General features: G+C 36.6%; 3 protein-coding genes across 4 annotated transcripts; 2 read left to right on the top strand and 1 right to left on the bottom strand.

Annotated features, from left to right (window-relative positions):
• Positions 1–305: 305 nt before the first annotated feature.
• Positions 306–2,597, bottom strand: LOC145910647 (small COPII coat GTPase SAR1B-like). Its single transcript, XM_082997837.1, has 5 exons — positions 2,387–2,597; positions 2,134–2,199; positions 1,564–1,667; positions 1,303–1,428; positions 306–1,186 (listed from the first exon to the last, which is right to left on the bottom strand). The coding sequence occupies exons 1-5, from the start codon at positions 2,547–2,549 to the stop codon at positions 1,070–1,072; spliced, it is 576 nt and encodes a 191-aa protein (XP_082853963.1). The 5' UTR covers positions 2,550–2,597; the 3' UTR covers positions 306–1,069.
• A 1,184-nt stretch (positions 2,598–3,781) lies between these two features.
• Positions 3,782–15,030, top strand: LOC145912286 (protein transport protein Sec24A-like). The gene is made up of 23 exons (XM_082999711.1): positions 3,782–3,941; positions 3,977–4,259; positions 4,318–4,851; positions 4,992–5,122; positions 5,439–5,522; positions 5,757–5,931; positions 6,488–6,660; positions 6,736–6,842; positions 7,045–7,169; positions 7,935–8,132; positions 8,225–8,331; positions 8,519–8,660; positions 9,319–9,488; positions 9,893–10,066; positions 10,277–10,331; positions 10,730–10,888; positions 11,203–11,375; positions 11,666–11,777; positions 12,074–12,252; positions 12,557–12,694; positions 12,890–13,087; positions 13,256–13,359; positions 13,677–15,030. The coding sequence occupies exons 2-23, from the start codon at positions 4,187–4,189 to the stop codon at positions 13,786–13,788; spliced, it is 3,423 nt and encodes a 1,140-aa protein (XP_082855837.1). The 5' UTR covers positions 3,782–3,941; positions 3,977–4,186; the 3' UTR covers positions 13,789–15,030.
• A 332-nt stretch (positions 15,031–15,362) lies between these two features.
• LOC145912483 (N-lysine methyltransferase SETD6-like) lies at positions 15,363–19,439 on the top strand. Of its 2 annotated transcripts, XM_082999959.1 has the most exons (8): positions 15,363–15,448; positions 15,739–15,950; positions 16,101–16,321; positions 16,417–16,559; positions 17,410–17,478; positions 17,552–17,707; positions 18,673–18,808; positions 18,954–19,439. In XM_082999959.1, the coding sequence occupies exons 2-8, from the start codon at positions 15,757–15,759 to the stop codon at positions 19,349–19,351; spliced, it is 1,317 nt and encodes a 438-aa protein (XP_082856085.1). In that variant the 5' UTR covers positions 15,363–15,448; positions 15,739–15,756; the 3' UTR covers positions 19,352–19,439. The 2 variants fall into 2 exon arrangements, with proteins under 2 accessions (XP_082856085.1, XP_082856084.1); XM_082999958.1 differs by lacking the exon at positions 15,363–15,448 and having other exon boundaries at positions 15,541–15,950.
• The last annotated feature ends 26 nt before the right edge of the window (positions 19,440–19,465 follow it).

Genomic DNA, 19,465 nt, shown 5'->3' with positions numbered 1-19,465 from the left:
GCCTATGCTATAGAGATATTATCTGCGGCATTACTCCGGGTAGCAATTTTGATCGCAGTTGAAATATAAAACAACCTGCTTGGACAACAATGGGATAAGGTTGATTTTTCCTTAAAGTACCTGGAGCTCTAAAGAATAAAACTAAGTTTTGCTGCATCAGGTCGGGCTACTCGGCTTAAAACAGTAACTTATTGGCAATATTGTGACAGCTATAAACACCAGTATACGCTGGCTGAAGGTCAGATACATCTACCTGTGGCCTAAACTAATGGTTCACCAGCGTATAGCATAGCTAGCAGTACAGATTTAGGGACGAGCAATTCTGACCGTTTATTCCGTTCATCATCGTAAACCACACACACAACAACGCCACACCCGGGATCTCGAAAGGTCCAATCCATATTATTATCTGATAAAAAAATCATAATTTCCTGCGTCATGGACGCCGAGCGCGTTAACACAACAAGTATATTTTTGGCGGTCGGCGAGACATTTTAATTCTGAAAACGGCACAGGAGTTTTTCGCAGCGCACAGGGACGCCTTGAGAAGGACGACGGTAAAGAGGAAATAGATTTACAATGCGGAAAAGCAATTAGTTTTTACATATACTCTAAGCGGATACAAAGTTTTTAAAACAAACATGTAAATGCATATTGCCCTAGTCGGGGGCCACAGAGCGACAATAAATTCGTTCTAGGGTCACGCAGAAGGACGAAGAGAAGCTATACAGTATAACGATGGTGCACGGTGGCGTGACGTGTTTAACGGCGATTGGTGGAAAAAATATCGTTCGGCCAAGATTAGTGTTATTATGTAGAATGCAAATTGTACGCACGAACTTGTAGAGTTTCCTAATTCTTTATTTTTATGCCTAAAATGTTACCAATATATTTTACATTTGTTTATTTCGTAAACCAAAATGATGATAAAATCAATTAGTTAACTGTTGGTTTTCTGTCACCAATGTCAGCTTGAAAAAGTGCGAAAATTTGGTTCCTGTGTTTGGTGTGGGGTGGAATTTGGGAGGTGGAAAAAGTTGTCACCGCTGTGTTGGTTGACTTGTTACTCTTAAATGTACTGGCTCAACCATCGAAAACCTTCACCGTAACCTTGCTTTTTCAAAACCGAACACATAAAAAGCTCTGTTGGTCGTGCACCACCCAAACTGGTCAAGGGTACTTGGCCCTGTTTGAAGAAAAAAAAGTAACATCATAAAACTGCATGTTTATGAAATACCATTGCCAGTGAACTGTTGAAGATGTATTGCTGAGCTTTTACAAATCACACATGACAATGTTTACCTTTCCAGTAGATCGTAAGCAGAACATGCTTCTTAGTTGATCTTCACTTACTGCACCTGCCATATCAATCTTGTTGCCCAAGATTAAAACTGGTGCATTGGCAATTTGTTCATCCAATAGTAAGCTCTATATTGTAACAAAAAACAATAATCTACCAGTACAGCTTTTACAACCTAAACCAATTATATACATAAATTGCTCATCTGAGATAATGCCACTCATTCAGAAGTGCAAACTGTAAAACAACTACAAACATCATACATCAAGCTCTTCTTTAGCTTCGTGGAAACGTTCTCTATCAGCAGCATCAACCAGGAACACAATTCCATTGACAGCAGGAAAATAGTCTTTCCAAACTCTTCTCGCTAAAAAATGTACAACATTGTTTGTTCATCCATCACGCTAATTTACATCTACTTTCAAAAATACACGGATAAACAGTTTATTTCAAAGCAGGGAAAGAAAATTTGCTAGAAAAAGATATATATGTAGTTTTTGGTCTATATATTTGTATATATATAAAGATAATATTTGCAGTGCACCTAACCACCATGAAGAGTTAAAAAACAATAGTCTTCAATAAACTAATAAAAATATCAGGAGTTTGTATAGTCAGTTATGCACCAAATGTCACTTTTAATCTACAAAATGCCTTGAAACTAAGATTGTTATGAAATAATTTAGCCTTGCTGAATCAGCAGTTTTAAATTGTTGGATGTTTGGGTGCTGGTTGGGGACAAAGTTCACTTTGGCTGGTTTCATCCACACACACACACACACACATACACTGTACTAACAGCTGCATAAAGCATTTCACATATTTACTCATACCTTGTTCATGTCCACCAAGATCATATGTTGTAAATGATATGTTTCCCATTGTTAAGTTTTCTGATGCTAAAAAACAGAACAATACACTTTAAGAGTATTTTAGACATTTACCAATCTTACAGACAACAAAACATTCTAGCATGAATAATTAACATGCCACAACATACTACTAACATCACAAAAGTATGTATTAACCCAACACTTTTATAAAAGCATTTTGTGAGTAAACAAGTCACTTATACTAGCTATGTACTTGGGTGCATTGTGGGTTCATGAACACTCATTTTGTCATCTTTGAGCATATGAAGTAGGGTTGTTTTTCCAGCGTTGTCCAATCCCAAAAACATGAGCTTTCCACTCTTCTTGTACAAGCCCAGGAAGTGCAAAGCACTTTTAAACCAGTCCCACATAAACATGACTATGCCAGTAGTGTTTACAGGAACTCCTAACAAAGCATTAGGAAAGTATCTAAACAAATATTGTATCAAATAAGCTGTATTTATTTGCTTAAATGTTAAACAAAAATTCTTTGTTTGACATTTTTAATTTCAAAGAAATTATGAGCAAGCTATTCTTTTAAAATTTTACACATACACCAATCTTCAAATTTTACTGCCTTTGCACACTAGTTTTGTCTTTTCAACTAAGTATTTGACACAATTACACAGATAAATTTTTGAAAATAAAAACTCGTCAAAACTTATAAAACCAATACAAACTACTGGAATGTTTATTTACATTTTTACACAGCACATACGCAGTAAATATTTCACATGAAATTACTTTTCCTAAACATCTACTTCAAAATAAGGCAACAAAAGAAAATCAACAAGTCAAACTACTTTCTAAACAGTGGACTTGTGGCATTTTGGTTAGCTCTGAATCAGCTTGACACGCACGACTAGTTCCAAGCGTTTGCCCTGACGTCAGTTTATTTATCTCTCACAATTTCTTTGTTTGTCATTACTAATCAAACAATGGACTTGGTCCCCAAACTGTCTTTTAATTTTATTTTAGATTTGTTTTTGTTGTTTGAATATAATGAAACTACAACAAAAAGTGGAATTATTTTGCCACGTTTAGACAGTAAATTTCGCGACCTTTGAACCTGCTGTTGCGTCACAATCATATTTTGTGACCGGCCACGGCATTGCCATCTAGTGACCGAAGCGTACAAGATGGTTAGGGACAAGTTGAGTGTCAACAATTATGATGGTGATCTAGTTTGTGTGAATTTGGTTATTTGTTATATATAACAATAGTATGTAAAACTCTTTGTTTACTGATTTGAGTAATGCAAAATCAGTTACAATTTAGAAGTATTTTGGAAGTAAGCACTCAGAAGCATCCTGAAATTTTGGGATCATTTGTTTGTAATGTTACTTGTTAATTTGAATAAATGAAAAATCTGTTTGGTCAGGATTTTATTAAGCATGTTTCATATAATTGTGTCAAACACAATTAATTATAGGCAACTGAAAAAACTTCTATACAGTTGTCTGTATTTAGATCTTGTTTTAGAACTAAAACACATAAACTGTGCATAACTTTTTACTATTTATACTCATGTGCTTGGATAAATACAAGATCAACATCAGTAATAGACTAGAAATTATCATCCACTTATTGGTTCAGAAAAGTATATTAGGCATTTGGTTTTATTCAACCAAGAACCAGAGTTTTTGACGTAAAGTTTGTCAGCTTTTTGTCTGTGTAACGCTGTATTGTCGAAGAAAAAAATCTGCCAGATTAGAAAAATTGTTCCTCCAGCCACAATGGCCATCCACACAGATAAATATACACAAGAAGTTGGCTAGTCTGCGCAATTATAATTCATCAAAAGAATTTCGCACAAATTACTTTCCAATCTGTAATTTAGATACACCACAAGTCTAGATGCAGTATAATATTGTTTTACCAAATAATTCAATGTTACAACAGTGTTTAAAGATATGTAAAGCTACTCATATGTGTTTTATTATTTATGAATTCTTTTCGTTTCAACAGGTTTTTTGTGCATACAACTTATGTTTACTTCGCATTTATATACTAAATGGCATACAATCAACATTACCAAGCACCACAGCAGCCTTATGCGCAATCTCAAAATCAACCTTTTACAAATGGTAATTTGCCCCCTATGTCATTGCTATTATGTGAAAAGAGCATTTCTCTTGTTTTCAGGCCCTCCTATGCCTGACTATACCCAGCATCAAGGCCAGCCAAAGTCTATGCATGGTGTGAACCAGCCAAACATGAATACTCACATGGGACCACCTGGACAACCGCCGTACAATGGAACAACATCTTCAAGTCATAACATACAACCTACAAGACCAATGCCTAGGTATGCAGGTCCCCCAGTAAATGGACCTGGAATGAATCACATTGGTCCACCACCAATGGCTTCGAGTATGCAGCCATACAACACTTCACCGTCGCAGAAGTACCAAGGGACTGTGCAGCAAGGTGTTGCACCACCTCCTGTAGGTCCACCACCATTGCAACACCAACATGGGCACGTTGGTGCCACCCAAAATGGTCAGCCTGACTCTTATGGAAGACATGGTGGGCCACCAGTACCTAATGCAATGCAGTCCTCAAGACATGCAGGTGTTGCTGAAGTTCGTTACAATTCACCTCTTCCGGGTCAGCCATTTAAATCATTTACTCCACCACCTGGCCATCCACCAAACAGTCATTCACCGGGTTTTCAAGGTATAGTTTGATTATATTTGTGGGTGGATAGTGTTCTACTTTTGCACAGCATGTCATTTTGTGTAGTTGGATGTTTGTCCCCTTGTATGCTTAAGGGTACCACTGCCCTAAACTGATGATTTTTCTTTTGTCTTATCCAGGAATGACACAGAGAAGTTCAAACAGCACTCCCACTCACCCAGTAGTGCATCCAACAAGTCAAGGAACTCCAAATTTGCCAATGTCCACTGGACACCAAATTCTTGCTCCTCCGCCATTGCCAGGGCAACAGGTATTGTTCTGGGTTCCAGTTGTGTGTAAAATGTTTGATTTTCATAACGCAGTTGTAAGTCCACGGATAATATTTATGTAAGGGTGGGCCAATACAATGTCCCAAGGCCATCTTAATACTAATATCCTATGTGGTAACTAATCTTTCAGTACTTATTTTTTTAATAACATAGGTGAAATTTAATTCATTAACATATAAATCTAGCATCACCCATTTTCTTAGTTGTTCTACTCTAAAAAAAACCAAAAAGTTTGCCTTATTATACACTTTGTGTAGAAGTGTTCCTGGAAATTTAGGTTTGTATGTTATTTTACAGATGGCAAATAGACAAACTGTTTCGCAACCTCCGATCTCCACTGGTGGGGGCTCATTTGCTGCACCTCCTTTACCAGGACAACAGGTGTTTTGTAGATTTCAATCATGAAGAAAATTTTGAAATTAATGCAGTAACTAAATGGTTTGTCATTTATGCAACTCTTACCTTAGTGTTGAAAGTAAAAGGCATAATAAACTCAAAACTTAAGACATGGGCAATTGTTGCAATTTAAATACAGATGTGCATTTGTAGACCTGTATACATCATATTGTGGCATTAAGTAGTACAAAGGATTTCATCCACGTTATTTTTTTGCAGATGGCACACAACCCGACTGATTCGCAACCTCCCATCACTGGTGGGGGAAACCCCCTTGCTCCACCTCCGTTGCCGGGACAACAGTATGTACCTCCCCAATCTATTCGACCCCCACCTCCTATGACTGGTCAACATCCCACTTCTGTGGCACCTGGAACTCAAACCATGCCACCAGGTAGACCAACTTTATGGAATCAAAAAGTAATTTTAATAAGGCCAAGTACACTTTTTTGGGTAATCCTCTTGTTGTTCATTACAAATTACCAAATGTAAAGTATTACTAAGTTACTTTAAATTTTTGTGTTCAACGATGCGAAGGTTGTTTGTTGTTATTGTTTTTTACTACTAGTGTTGTTTAAAACAAGGATGCGCAACAACATGTGTGTCAAAATATTGTTTGCTATCCAGACACATGTTCAATCTTATTGATTAAGAAGTTGAACTCGCTTTGAGTTTTAAAAACAAAAAAACTGCAAGAAAAAGGATATGAAGTCATCGTGTAAAAATCAAGTTTTTTTGTGTTGTGCACCCTTGGTTTAATGTGTAACATCAAGAGAAATTAATTGTGAGTGTTGGGCATACAATATTAATGTGCTAGCAAGTAACTCTTACATTTTAACATTGTCATCATTATTTGCTGGTGCTTGGTGCTAATTTTTTAATGCCACATTGTTCCCCTGCAAGCACATTGAAGTTATGCTAAGGTTTGACGACAATATTTTATCTTTAAGGACGTGGTGTCATGCCACCATCTGGTCAACCACAGGTGCATCCTCAACCACACCCTCCACAACAACAACAACTATCAGCATTTGGGGCTTATCCGCCTAACATGCAAAACCTTACTAATTCAATGGGAAATATGGGAATGGGGGATGCTAATCGACCACTTAATCTCATGCAGGTATGTTTGTTAATGTTTTCATATTTTATAAATCCATTATTGCAAGAAGTCAATATAGTTTGCCAACCTTTCCAGGAGACAAGGATTTTGCCACCCCAGAAACCCGTTGAAAGTCCTCTGCGATTTGAAAGTAATTCAGAAGGAATGTTAATCCCGCCAAACAGGAAAAACTGCAGTCCTGAGTGAGTAAATATTTCTTGTAATAAAGTAATAATTTCACTGGACCATTGACTGGTATGTTATTTGGAACATTATTACTTGCCTAGTTATTGTGCAGTTATAACCAAGCGTATTTAAATTAAAAAGTCTTTGCTTGAAAGTTATTTTGTTTCTTAAACTTAACCCTTCAGGAACAAATTTCAATCAAACTTCATCTTTTTTAAGTGTCCTGAGATGTACACTCAAGAGAATCCCACAAACGAAGGAGTTGTTAGGAAAAGCGAAACTTCCATTTGGATTAGTTATTCACCCATTCCGGGATTTGACATCACTGCCAGTTATATCAGCTGGTAAGCACTTTGTGATATTGTCCAATAACAATCAAGTAGCATTTGCCTATTTTGCAACATTCGCTTCATCGTATCTGACACAGCAAATTTCAATATTGGAGATGTAACTTTTTTATTACATAGCATTGTGCAGTCATAAAATTGTTCAACAGAAATTTTGAATTAAATCATTTTTAGGTTCTTAATGTTTACTTAAAGTATTTGTTATATTTTTTTAAGTGTGGTTTTTACTGTAAATCGCCAAAGTTTATTGTGTACATAACGTAAGCTATTTAGTGCATTAATACCAAAGTTAGAAAGATGAGTTAAACCCCATGTAGTCATTTACATGCTTATAAAACTACAAAGGCTGTTTGTCAACATCCTGCTGTATATCCCATCATGTGTTTTCTTGAAGCCTGTATTCATGTCTTTGCTTTTCTCAGTGCAAGATTAGCTGAGTCACCTGCCATTCAGAACATGTATTTTGTAATTGTGCCAAGACACTGTTTTCCCACAGTAGTACATACATCATATATAACATACCATCATATAATAGTATTGTGATCAGTTATATGTGGGAAAGAAAAGATATTTTAATTTCCAAATTGACACCTTTTTATAAATTGCCAAAATTGACGCCTTTTTATAGCTTGAACTGTGAGTTGTTAGAAATACAATATATACAACAGTCTTTTTATTTACTTATTCTACTAAAGTGCTTTTAGGTAAAATAATGTAGTTTTGGCTTTGCCGGTTGTCAATCATTTTTGTTTATGATTGAAGGAACCATCGTGAGGTGCAAAAGGTGTCGGACATACGTAAATCCGTTTGTAAGTTTCCTCGATGAGAGAAGGTGGAGATGTAACATGTGCTTTGGTGTCAACGAAACACCAGAAGAATTTCTGCATCATCCTGTATCAAAAACATATGGCCAGCCCCACACGAGACCAGAATGCACCAATGCTACAATTGAATTTATCGGTATGTTGGTATAAAAATTACACAATTGTAGCTTACAATTTGTTGCAAATGGTTGTGTTCGTAACATAATCAGGAAATGTGCTTTGCTCTAGCACCCCAAGAATACATGTTGCGACCACCACAGCCTGCTGTCTATCTCTTTTTGATGGATGTTTCACACTCAGCTGTTGAGTCCGGATATCTGCAAGTCGTTTGTGATGTATGTGAATGTCAAGTAACTTACAAGTTATACCGGCATTAGTAAATGAACTCCAGTTGGCTTAAGTTGATTTAATCTAACACTGTAAGAAATAATCACCATGTTTAAATATACATCATTTGACTTGTAACACTGTGTTTTCTGAAAACCTTTTTTTCTGGTAGTTTTTTGCAACATTTTGTTTTAGGCTCTCCTGGACAACTTGGAAAGACTGCCTGGTGATCGACGAACCAGAATCGGCTTCCTCACTTATAATGGTACAATACATTTTTATAGGCTGAGTGAAGGATTGGCACAACCCCAGATGATCGTTGTGTCTGATATTGATGGTAAGAATATGATATCTTAAATCTATTTCACTTTGAGCTATAAAGCACACACATATTACTTTGTTAATTATAATTTTTTATATACTGCAAATTAAAGTGGATTGATATCGTCACTGCAAGTTAAATTGTTGATTATTTCCCACTTATTCTCCATAGTTTAAGTGTGTGCCACAGTGCACTATTTAGTCCTTTTTTTGTTAAATCATTAATTTCAATTAAATTTAAACTGCTAATAAGTTAGCAGTAAAATTAAATCCAGTTAAACACTGCCGATGTGTATCTGTCGCATGATACCCAATTAAAAGTTGCCAACATAAAATCCAGTTATAATTGTTAATAAAATAGACCAGGTTGGTCCAAGATGTTTCTTGAGCACCTTAGAATATTCCTAATTCATTGTGTTTCAAATATAAATTTGGGTTTTTAAAAATACGGTTTGAAATTTTTAAGCAATCTATTTATTTGTAGGCAGGACATGTATTTTGGCAGACTCCCAATCTTTTTACCTTGAGTTGTTAATTTATTAAGACTAATTTTTGTGCGTAGGACTGCCAGTTTTTCACTGTATCACAGCCCCACATAATTACAACCTTGACCATCCTCAGTTGCAAAGCTCTTCCTGCAGAGATGCTTAAATTTACAATTCTTTTCTGTGCAGACGTTTTTCTTCCAACACCTGAAAACTTGTTGGTGAACCTTCATGAACAGAAAGACCTTGTTCAAGACCTTCTTCATCAACTTCCCAACATTCACAACCCGGAGGCTGAAGGTGAAATCGACACTTACTCTGCTCTGGGTGCTGCTCTTGAAGTTGCCAAAAAGCTGATGGTATGAAACTGTCTGTTTGCTATTTTCAACAATGTTACTCCTTGATATGTTGCTTAATCTTGATATATTAGTTAAAAGTATAATTCTAGAAGATATTGGCTTGAATTACAACAACTTTGCAAATATTAATATAGAAGTATTGAGTAAAGTTATGGTAACTAACAAACTCATTTGAATCAAATTTTGCAATGCAATAATAGCTATGTTAGTTTGTTTTCATAGCTGAAATTTTGCACACTACAAATACCTACTTCACAATTATTCCTAACACTTTACATAGTTTTGATTTAGTACAATTTTAATTGTTGATGACAAAGTTTGATTGATTCAGGAAATTTGGCATAATGACTTTATTGATTATTTGACTTCAGTAGACTTCAGAAATGATAATCTCTTTTCCTTAGAGTCCATTTGGAGGTCGTGTTACGGTGTTTCAACAAGCAATTCCATCCATTGGACCTGGAACACTAAAATCTAGAGAAGATCCGAATACTCGTGCAGGACAAGCTCCAACTGCTGCTCTAAACCCAGCCACCGACTTCTACAAGAAGATGGCCCTTGACTGCTCTGCTCACCAAGTAATAAAGCTTATTTTAAGCGAAAGTTTCCTATTGTCGAATAATTAAAAAGATAAAAAAACATTTTATAAAAATTGGTTCAGTTTTAGAATTTCATAGTATTTTTTTGCCGCACAAGAATTTGAACCCTGGTTATCTTGGGCAAAAATCTTAATCAGGTAATAATTAAGACTTTTGTCACCATTAAGCTTTTGTCTTTTTGTGCTTTAGGTTGCAATTGACATGTTTTTCTTCAACTCCCAATACATTGACATTGCCACGCTATGTAAGTAATCCATTCATTTTTTACTACCAACCTATGTTTTGGAAACCAGGAAACTGTAATATGTGCATCCTGGTTACGACATAGATTTCTATTGACTTTGCAACATTGTGTTAACTGTTCCACAGTAAAGACTATAACTCATTGTGTTTTAAGTTGTTCATTGGCCTGTTTTGTCTTGAGAATTTAATTGTCCAAAAGAGCCTATTTTTATGTCAATTCCTGTTCACCTTAATTCTTATGCAAAATACTCAATGCAATTCAAGCATTAGTGTCTTTAATTAACTTAGATTTGTTTGATTAATTCTTTCCCCCAAATATTGTTACAACGGTAACTCTGTAGTTTCGACCGACAGAAAATACATTTTCCCATCTGATACAAAGTTGTTTACGTTTCCCAGCTTGTTCATCGCGTTTCTCCGCCGGCGATCTTCACTACTACCCATCACTACACGTTCAACACAACCCCATGGAGGTGGAGAGGCTGAGGAACGACCTGGAACGTTATCTGACAAGGAAAATCGGCTTCGAAGCCGTAATGAGGATTCGCTGCACGAAAGGTAGGATGACTCACACTTGCACGGCATAAATACCGTAAAGGGCTGAGCTTTTAGTGTACCACGCTTGTCTATGCATAAAATGATTTCCTAATTTCTGTGCTAAGTTCTTTTTTTGTTACATTTAATGTAAGTTCACATGCAAACACCAAATTACAAGTGAAAACATTTTAGCATGACAAGTGCACCTTTCTATTGCACAAAATATGACAAAATGACACTAGGAGTTAAAAGAAACTCATCCACAGGACCCGTCGTCAAGTTGCGGGTAAAATACGTAACCATCTTCTAACTCGTGTATCTTCTCACATTCTAAGGGCTGAGTATTCACACGTTCCACGGTAACTTCTTCGTCCGATCAACCGACCTCCTTTCACTCGCCAATGTAAGTCCCGACTCCGGGTACGCAGTCAACCTTACACTCGACGAACCTCTCACTGACCAATCAGCGGCGTGTGTCCAGGCTGCCCTCCTCTACACCACAAGCCGCGTAAGTTTGTTTGCTCATTGAAATCTAAAATCTGGCATATTGTTTAATGTCAAATTCCGTCCATGTATTTATATCGGCGCGTTTTACGCTGTATAACTTACCCGATTTAAGTTTGGAAAGGGTAGTAAAGTGTTTTTTTGCCATTTAATTTGTTTTATTGATGCAGTAACTAATTTTGGTCATCATTTTAATCTGCGAGATAATTTTAGCGGATTAAAGAACATTGCAAAAAACCATATAAAAAGTGATAAAAATAAGATAAAAAGTTTAACAGCAAATCCTAATATCAGGGCGAGAGGCGAATCCGAGTCCACACCATGTGTATTCCAATCGCAAAATCCGCCCCCGAGATTCTGAACAACGTGGATTGCGATGCTGTGGTCGCTCTGCTTGCTAAAATGGGTGAGTCCGGTTATGTAGGAAGGGCAAATGTACAAAGTACACGACGATACGGCCCTGTATGCACTTGCACAACTGTCAATGGATATTACGCAGTAAATTAACTCATGTAACTATATATGCTTTGTTACTGCATTAGTTAAAACACCTTCGTGCATTAAAATTCTATTTATCAAATGTAACATGCCGTTGTGTGCCCTTGCACAATACATGCATTTGTATAAAGCTAGCATAGGCAATGGTAATGCTCCAAGACTACCAACGACCACCATTTATACAACTTACCATGCTTTTGGCAGGTGTTGATCGTTCGGTCACTGCATCCCTGCAAGACGCCCGAGACGCGATTCTCAACGCTGCCATTGACCCACTCAAGGCGTACAAGGAGAGCCTACCACAAGCCATGTCGGTGTCCGGCCTTTACGTTCCGCGCTGCTTGCGTCTCTTCCCACTTTACATTCAAGCGCTGCTCAAGCACGTAAGTGACGTGGCGTTATGTGCGTCACTCGCGTTCAACAAAGCGGAACGCATCAGCCGCTTAATAATTTTTTTGTTCCCTTGCCTGCTTTTTTTGTTGCCTAAATAACACTGGTTTGGTTTTGAATCTGAAAGACAATATTTGTAAAGTTAACATGCCCACACCTTTGTATGAAATACAGCAGTATGCGTGATATTGTTAAGCACTATTGAGAGACTGCACAAGTAATTTGCTGTTTTCTTAAGTAACACCGAACATATTATATTTAATATTTAAAAATAATATATAATATTATGTTGTTTAGCCTTCATTTCGATGTGGTGTGTCAACCCGACTTGACGATCGCGTATTTTCAATGATCAACTTCAAGATGCAGCCGACCTCTTACTTTCTACAGGACGTTTATCCAGATCTTTACCGGGTGGACGACCTGAGTGAGGAGGTAAACTTTCCATTGTCTTCTGCCATTAAATATAATCTCATTAAAAGTATTACAAAATACTGCTTGAACTTACAAAGGGGATCATTATCAAATACGTAGAGTCTGGTCCTTGTACAGATTGTGTTATTATGTTGGTAAGCCAATCCGACACAGAAATTCGACCTTACACAAAGTAACCCCATGATTGTTGTTCAGAGCGCAGTCAACGTCGGCGGAAGGGAAGTCCCCCAACCCGATCTGCTGCCACTGACGGCTGAATCTCTTTCCCAGTCGGGGAGTTTCCTTCTTGATTGCGGTTGGCGAATGTTTCTGTTAGTTGGCCGACAAACTCCGCAAACCTTCATTAAAGACGTCCTCGGCTCGCCCCAGTTCAGCAACATCGACGAACCAATGGTGATCGGACTTTTTTCCATTTTACTGTGATGTTTGGTTATTTTTAAATCAACGCGTATCGTTTTAAGTTACTGTTTGAAGTACGCTTCTAGTTTCTTGTAATAACGGCCTTGATCTTGCTTGCCTGCGATGCCAGTGAATCTTAAATCAAATATTTTATTTTTTTAGTATTCTGTGCCGGAAATGGAGAATCCGAACTCGGAATTATTCCACAGTTTTATAGAATCACTTCGGGACAACCGACCTCACCACGCTCCAATACGTGTCATAAGGTACTCGAACTGTTCACTAAATGACATTACTAAAATTAAGAAAAGCGCCCTTTTCTTTAAGAAGTGCAGTCATGAAAATCACTGCCACCAGTAGTCGAGTAAAAACGATTTCAATTGTTAGCTTGTTCCTAAGTACTGTGTTATCAAAATACCCCATAACAAACTTTTCAAGAAGTAGATTGCAAATTATTGTACACATTGCATGGTGATAAAGAATGAGTTTGCAAAATTAAAGAAGAACATTAGTTTGAGCGAAAGCTCTTTCTATGAAAACTGACGTGAGAAGTAAGGTATTTTAACCACTTTGTTTCGTTCAGGGACGACAGCCGCGACCGACATCTCTTCTTTTCGCGTCTCCACCAAGACCGAACTGAATCCTCGATGTCTTTGCAGGAATTCCTCATGCACTTGCAGCAAAAGCTCACTTAACGTTTCCCAAGAGACGCCACAAAACCACTACTTTGGTACAACGTGACAACCGTATACCATCGTTTCATGCCCGCCCCGTTTGCAATAGTGTAACCCCGAAGCCTCTTAGTAGTTTAGACGCCGACTATGGAGTAACTCGCGTAACCGTAGAACGACGGCTGTGCTACGTAGTTTTTGAAGTACATGACGCTTGTACTGATCACTTCAAATCGTCCGAGCGGCGGCGATTTTTTCCTGCGCTCATCAGCTGCTAGGCAACGGCCGCGATCAAATCAATATGGTCCAATCACAGAAGTGCACGTCAACTTGTACCGGACACAGACTTCACTGGGCGCGCACCGCTTTGACGTTCAAATGCTATTTATTGTTGCGTACAGCGTTTCACGATTTACCGTCGACTTTAAGTTTTACATATATCTATGTCCAAAGTTCGTCTTTTAATAAGTGTTGTGGAAAAGGGTATACGGTCAAACCAAGTGCCCGCTATCTATTGCTCATGGTGATCTGTCTTAAAGGTTTGTGTTTATCAAAGGTAATAATTTAACAGTTATGGCCGTAAACAAAATTTAGAGAACCCCATCTATAACCAATCTGTGTCGATCAAATGTTATGCAAGCGTGCTGTTCACAACAAAATGTCGTAGCGATATACGGCCATTTACATATATATATATATATATACATACATAACCACACCGTCGTTCTTGTGCGCGTGCGTTCTTTGAGCAAGTTTGTAACATACTGTATGTAGGCTAATTTATTATAAGCTGTGTCTTTTTGTGCCCTGAAAAGTGCTATATGTCTTGTTTTGTGTGACATGATTTTGGGAATCCAGAACACACAAAAACGTTCTGGTTCAAGTGATCTGGTCTAGCAGCGTTCGCGTATTGGTCGGCTTTAATCACAAACTTTGTCTTGTATTTGAAAAATATTGGTTTTTATGACATGTTACACCTCATTACTGCTATTTCGTTTAACTCACGACAATGTATATAGCTGGTAAAAAGAGCATATAGTGGTGGAGTGCTTTAACGCGACCGCAAGACGTTTTTAATGCTCATTTCTTGGATAATTATTCACTATCAACTTACTCGAACTGCATAATTTGTTCACATGTGCCGTTTTTTTCCTAAACTGCGATGCTTGTGTTGTCGTTGTGTTTTGTCGCTTTGAAATCCGTGAATTCTGTTGATTGTACGTTTCGGCTTACGAAAATTGTCTGGAATAAATTTGCCATTAATGGAACAAACGCGATGCAAGGAACGTTGGAGGAGGTATTTCTTTTTAAATTTCATGTCAAAAAGGAACAGGTAAACCTCATGAGTTGATTGCTAAATACTGCTCTTCTGGCAAACTTTATTTTTATCGACGTTTTTCGACATTTCATACCTCCTGATGAAGGCTGCTGCATAACAGCTGAAACGTCAAAAAAATTAAGTTTGTCAGAAAAGTAGTATATAGCAATAAAGTATGCCTGGCAGCGTCGGTAACAATTTACTCATGAATTGATCTTCCCAAAATCTACCACGAATGTTTGGTATCGTAAATTTTTGTTACGCTTGGCTGCTCATGTCGAACGATGTCAACACTTGCAGAGAAAAGCACGTGGAGTATTTGTAATGTGATTGGCAATATACGTCATTTTGGAAGGCTTTGTTTAGGTAAAATCTTTGCCATAAATAGATACAATGTCATTCCACTGGTTTAACACCAATACTTTTTCAAAACGATTCAAAAGTGTTATATTTTGAATGATTAGCATTCTTTCTACATTATATGTTTTATATCATAGTTGTAAAGTTCAATATCCCATGTTTTGTTTCACATTTCATTACAAGTTTAAACAAGGTTATACTATTGATCTTAATACATCTGTTAGTTTATTAATTTTATGTATGAGCAGCAATGGAATATTTTGCAACCTCAAAACATTTTAAAGGTATATTTACAGAGTCCTTTACAAATCTTCATGGCAGACCCTTTGCAAAAAAAGCGAAAAACTGATGTTGACGATAGCACCATTCAGAACTTCATTGAATGGATGGAAAAGAGAAATTTTGTCATTTCACCCAAAGTGAAAATTACTGGTGAATCTGTGAATAGATATGGTCTTATCGCCATAGAAGATATTCAAGAAGGTGAAGAATTGTTTCAAGTTCCCAGGTGATATATCAATTCATACTGATTTGCTTCCTACCCAGCTTACATTATAGTTCATTTGATTTCAAATTTCTTTTCTTATTGTCATGTTGGAGGTGAATTTACTCATATATTACCTCAGTAATATAAATTTGGTCATGGTTAATATTTTAGATCAGCTTTGCTTTGGGAAGAAACCAGCGGCATTGCGCAAGCTCTGAACTCTGATAATATTCTTCGAAGTCAAAGTGGATGGGTTAAGTTGATTCTAGCGCTAATGTTCGAATACACAAATAAATCTTCATTTTTTCGACCTTACCTGGATTTCGCCCCCTCAACCAAATGCATGGACCAACCTATGTTCTGGAATGATAACACAAGGCAGTTGCTTAAAGGTAGTAGTGAAAAGTTGAGAAGTATTGTGATTGCTGATTAAATTACCTATTTTTCAATAATTCTGGTTTTGTTCAAATTTTCTATTTTCCAATAGGAACTGGTGTCTTGGCAGCAGTATCAAGTGATGTAACCATGATTGAAAAAGAATATAATGACATTGCTCTTCCATTTATTAAGAGAAATGCTCAGCTAGGATTTGACAACAACATACATGGTCTAGACTTGTACAAGCACATGGTAAGTGAAAATGATTCACATAAGTTGGTCATTAATTATAAAACTATAAAAACACAATAACAATTATTTTGAAGCGAATCCATAATGATCAATAAGCTTTAGACTGTTTGCACTGTTTCGACTAAAGTTTTGTCACAATAGGAATGGTTTTAACTAAAAAGGTCGAGAGGTTTTCCTGCAGAAAAGCCGATATTGCTGATTATTATTGGCGTATCCAGAGGGTGTCAGAGGAGTCTGGACCCCCACTTTTGTGAAATATTTTTGTCGGTTTTGATAGCTAAATAAATGCCACTACAATTTTTTCTAAAAAGTTGACCTAAAACCGCATTGTGCTTGCATTAGCCTTTGTTTCCAAACAGGGAGCATTGTTACTGAATGTTTGGCATTGTTACCAAACATGTTGCATTGCTACGAAAACAAGTGTCATTTTTCGTCAGTCCAAGGGCAAAATGTTTTTTTTTTAGTGGTGACATTTTTGCAAAGGCCGTTTTCCTATACATAAAGTCAATTAGTTTAGTTGTTGAACATGTTGCAACCTTACCTATGTTGAAAAAACTGGTATCACTATCAAGTGTGCAAAAATAAAATATAAGGCCACCGCATTCCAAGTATTTTTTATCTGTATGTTTTCTTGATAACTTAAGCCACATTTGAAGTGCTACCGCAAAAACTCGCATTGAGTGTTCCATAGTGTTAGACAAGCCACCGTTTTTTGTGATGATTCACGCCAACATGGACATAAGTATTGTGCAATACTTGACCACAATTAACCTTAATTTAAAGCGGAAAAAAACTTTTTTGTATTTGTTGATCATATGTTTACTTCTGTAACTTGTGTTTGTTTAAGTAGGTTGCATTTGTCATGGCATACAGTTTCACCGAGTACACTGATGAGAAAGAGGATGCAACACCATTTATGGTAATAATGTAATGCTCAACTAATTCAATACAGGAAAAATGTTCATTTTTCTATTTATTGTTGTATTCGAAAGGTGCCATTAGCAGATGTTCTAAATCACATTGCCAAACACAATGCAGAACTGGTGTACGAAAAGACTTGTCTGAAGATGACTTCAATACAACCTATTGAAAGTGGAACTGAAATTTACAATACTTACGGTCATCTTGCAAACTGGCAACTTTTACAGGTGCTCTTGTATGTAAAAAGTGATTACTGGGACTGATGTAGATTATTGCACAATCATTCAAGATGCCTACTTGAAAGAATATGTACAGCATTACCACTATTTTGAAAACAACAAACATAAAACAAGAGCAAACATTAGGAATATAATCAAATGCACAAACCCAAACAGTTGCATATACTTTATTTTAAATTTTTAGTGGCTTTACTGTAGTTGCCAACTTGTCAGGTATACATACACAATACAAATACATGTCAACCAAAATTATCCAGGCTATCTGCTATTTTTTGAGTTATTACCCTCTGGGTTCTGAACTTTTTCTTGTTGCTTCAGTAATATCCACAACATATAGATAAATGTAAGTATTTTTTGGCCTGTTTGACACCCAAAGTCAAGTATACATTATAGTAAAGAAAATATACTATTTTCATAATTATCTGTCAAAATTATTGACAAAGCAGAGATGGACAAAAAACATATGTTATATGCATGTCATTACTGTTCGACTGGTCAATAGAAACTACTGTTTTCAAATTATTTATTGTGAGCAGTCCACAATGGTTATTAAAACCATAAAACACCCATTTTTTGCTGCAGCGCTACGCTGTTTTATACGCACATAGTCAATCATAACCTTTTCTCCTTCTAGTGCACAGTGACATATGCCATGAAATAATGATGTGTTTGCTCATTATATGCGATCTATTCAGTGCACATGACCATACTTAAAGCATTAGTATGTTTTAGGCAAACCCAAACCAGAAAATCCAAAAAAGACAGCCTTTTGGTTGCATTCATGAAAACTGTATTTTCACGTATCAGAAATGACAGTGCAAATTTTTACCACAAACTTTGTGATTACTTTAGTACTTTTTTAGTAGGAAGTTTGGTGTATGCAATAAAATTAATTTTGTCCCCATAATATATTTGCTGCCAAAAAAATTAAAACTGCTGATATGTTTTCCCAGATGTATGGTTTCGTTGAGGAACACCCTTGCAACATATATGACACTGTCGATTTAAGTTTCAAAATGTTTGCCAATGCTTTAAAAGAAAACATGATTACCCAATACAGCAAAAAAATTAGCTGGTTGACTTCTGAAGGTAAATCTGCATTTACAGAAAAATTAACTTTTCTTTGATTCAGTAAAAGCGTCATGATCTTTCACTCAAAATTTATCATTATTTTGTTTTTTGCTTTGGCCATTTAAAGTTCTTCTCTAAAGTTATTCATCACTGTTTGTTTTAGGTGGACTTGAAGAAAACACACCAATCACTGTTGGTATGAACGGGGTTTTAAGTTGTCAGGAGTTCAAACTAATATGCAGGCTAGTTCCAATGTCTGGCGAGGAATTTAAGGCTTATTGTTCCAACCTTGACTCTGATGATTGGGAGAGTGATTCCTCTGAAAACTCTGATAATGAATCAGAATTTGAGATGCATTCTTTCCAGAAAATTAGCAAGATGCCCCAGAAAACTAAACTTGTTCTTAAAGGAGTTGTTGCATGTAAACTAAATGAGTTTCAAGACGATTTGATAACAGACTGTTCGACAAAGATTGATGAATGGAGATGTTCCAGAGCAAACATTCTTGTTCGTGGTCAAAAAGAAATATTTAAGAAGTTATTAACTGCTATTTCCAAATAAAGTCCTCTCCAAACTTTTATGTTATTGGCAATGGAAGAAGTGGTGTGTTTTGTTGCAAATGCTGCCCTCTGAACTTGCTCTAATTCACTTATTTTTGAGATATAACTGTTTGGA

Source organism: Ascidia mentula, chromosome 8 (genome assembly GCF_947561715.1).
Source record: "Ascidia mentula chromosome 8, kaAscMent1.1, whole genome shotgun sequence".
Classification (NCBI taxonomy): Eukaryota; Metazoa; Chordata; class Ascidiacea; order Phlebobranchia; family Ascidiidae; genus Ascidia; species Ascidia mentula.
The sequence above is the reverse complement of the archived record's forward strand: the minus strand, read 5'-3'. Positions and strand labels throughout refer to the sequence as shown.

Bases quoted from the DNA above. Each gene is read 5' to 3' on its own strand.
- LOC145910647 (XM_082997837.1), bottom strand. From the start codon at position 2,549: ATGTTTATGTGGGACTGGTTTAAAAGTGCTTTGCACTTCCTGGGCTTG. The intron at 1,668-2,133 runs GTATGAGTAAAT...TACATTTTTTAG, and splicing joins TCTTGGTGGACATGAACAAG to CGAGAAGAGTTTGGAAAGAC. The intron at 1,429-1,563 runs GTATGATGTTTG...GTTACAATATAG, and splicing joins AAGCTAAAGAAGAGCTTGAT to AGCTTACTATTGGATGAACA.
- LOC145912286 (XM_082999711.1), top strand. From the start codon at position 4,187: ATGGCATACAATCAACATTACCAAGCACCACAGCAGCCTTATGCGCAA. The intron at 4,852-4,991 runs GTATAGTTTGAT...TGTCTTATCCAG, and splicing joins TCATTCACCGGGTTTTCAAG to GAATGACACAGAGAAGTTCA. The intron at 13,360-13,676 runs GTACTCGAACTG...TGTTTCGTTCAG, and splicing joins GCTCCAATACGTGTCATAAG to GGACGACAGCCGCGACCGAC.
- LOC145912483 (XM_082999958.1), top strand. From the start codon at position 15,679: ATGTATGAGCAGCAATGGAATATTTTGCAACCTCAAAACATTTTAAAG. The intron at 16,560-17,409 runs GTAAGTGAAAAT...TTGTTTAAGTAG, and splicing joins TAGACTTGTACAAGCACATG to GTTGCATTTGTCATGGCATA. The intron at 17,479-17,551 runs GTAATAATGTAA...TGTATTCGAAAG, and splicing joins AGGATGCAACACCATTTATG to GTGCCATTAGCAGATGTTCT.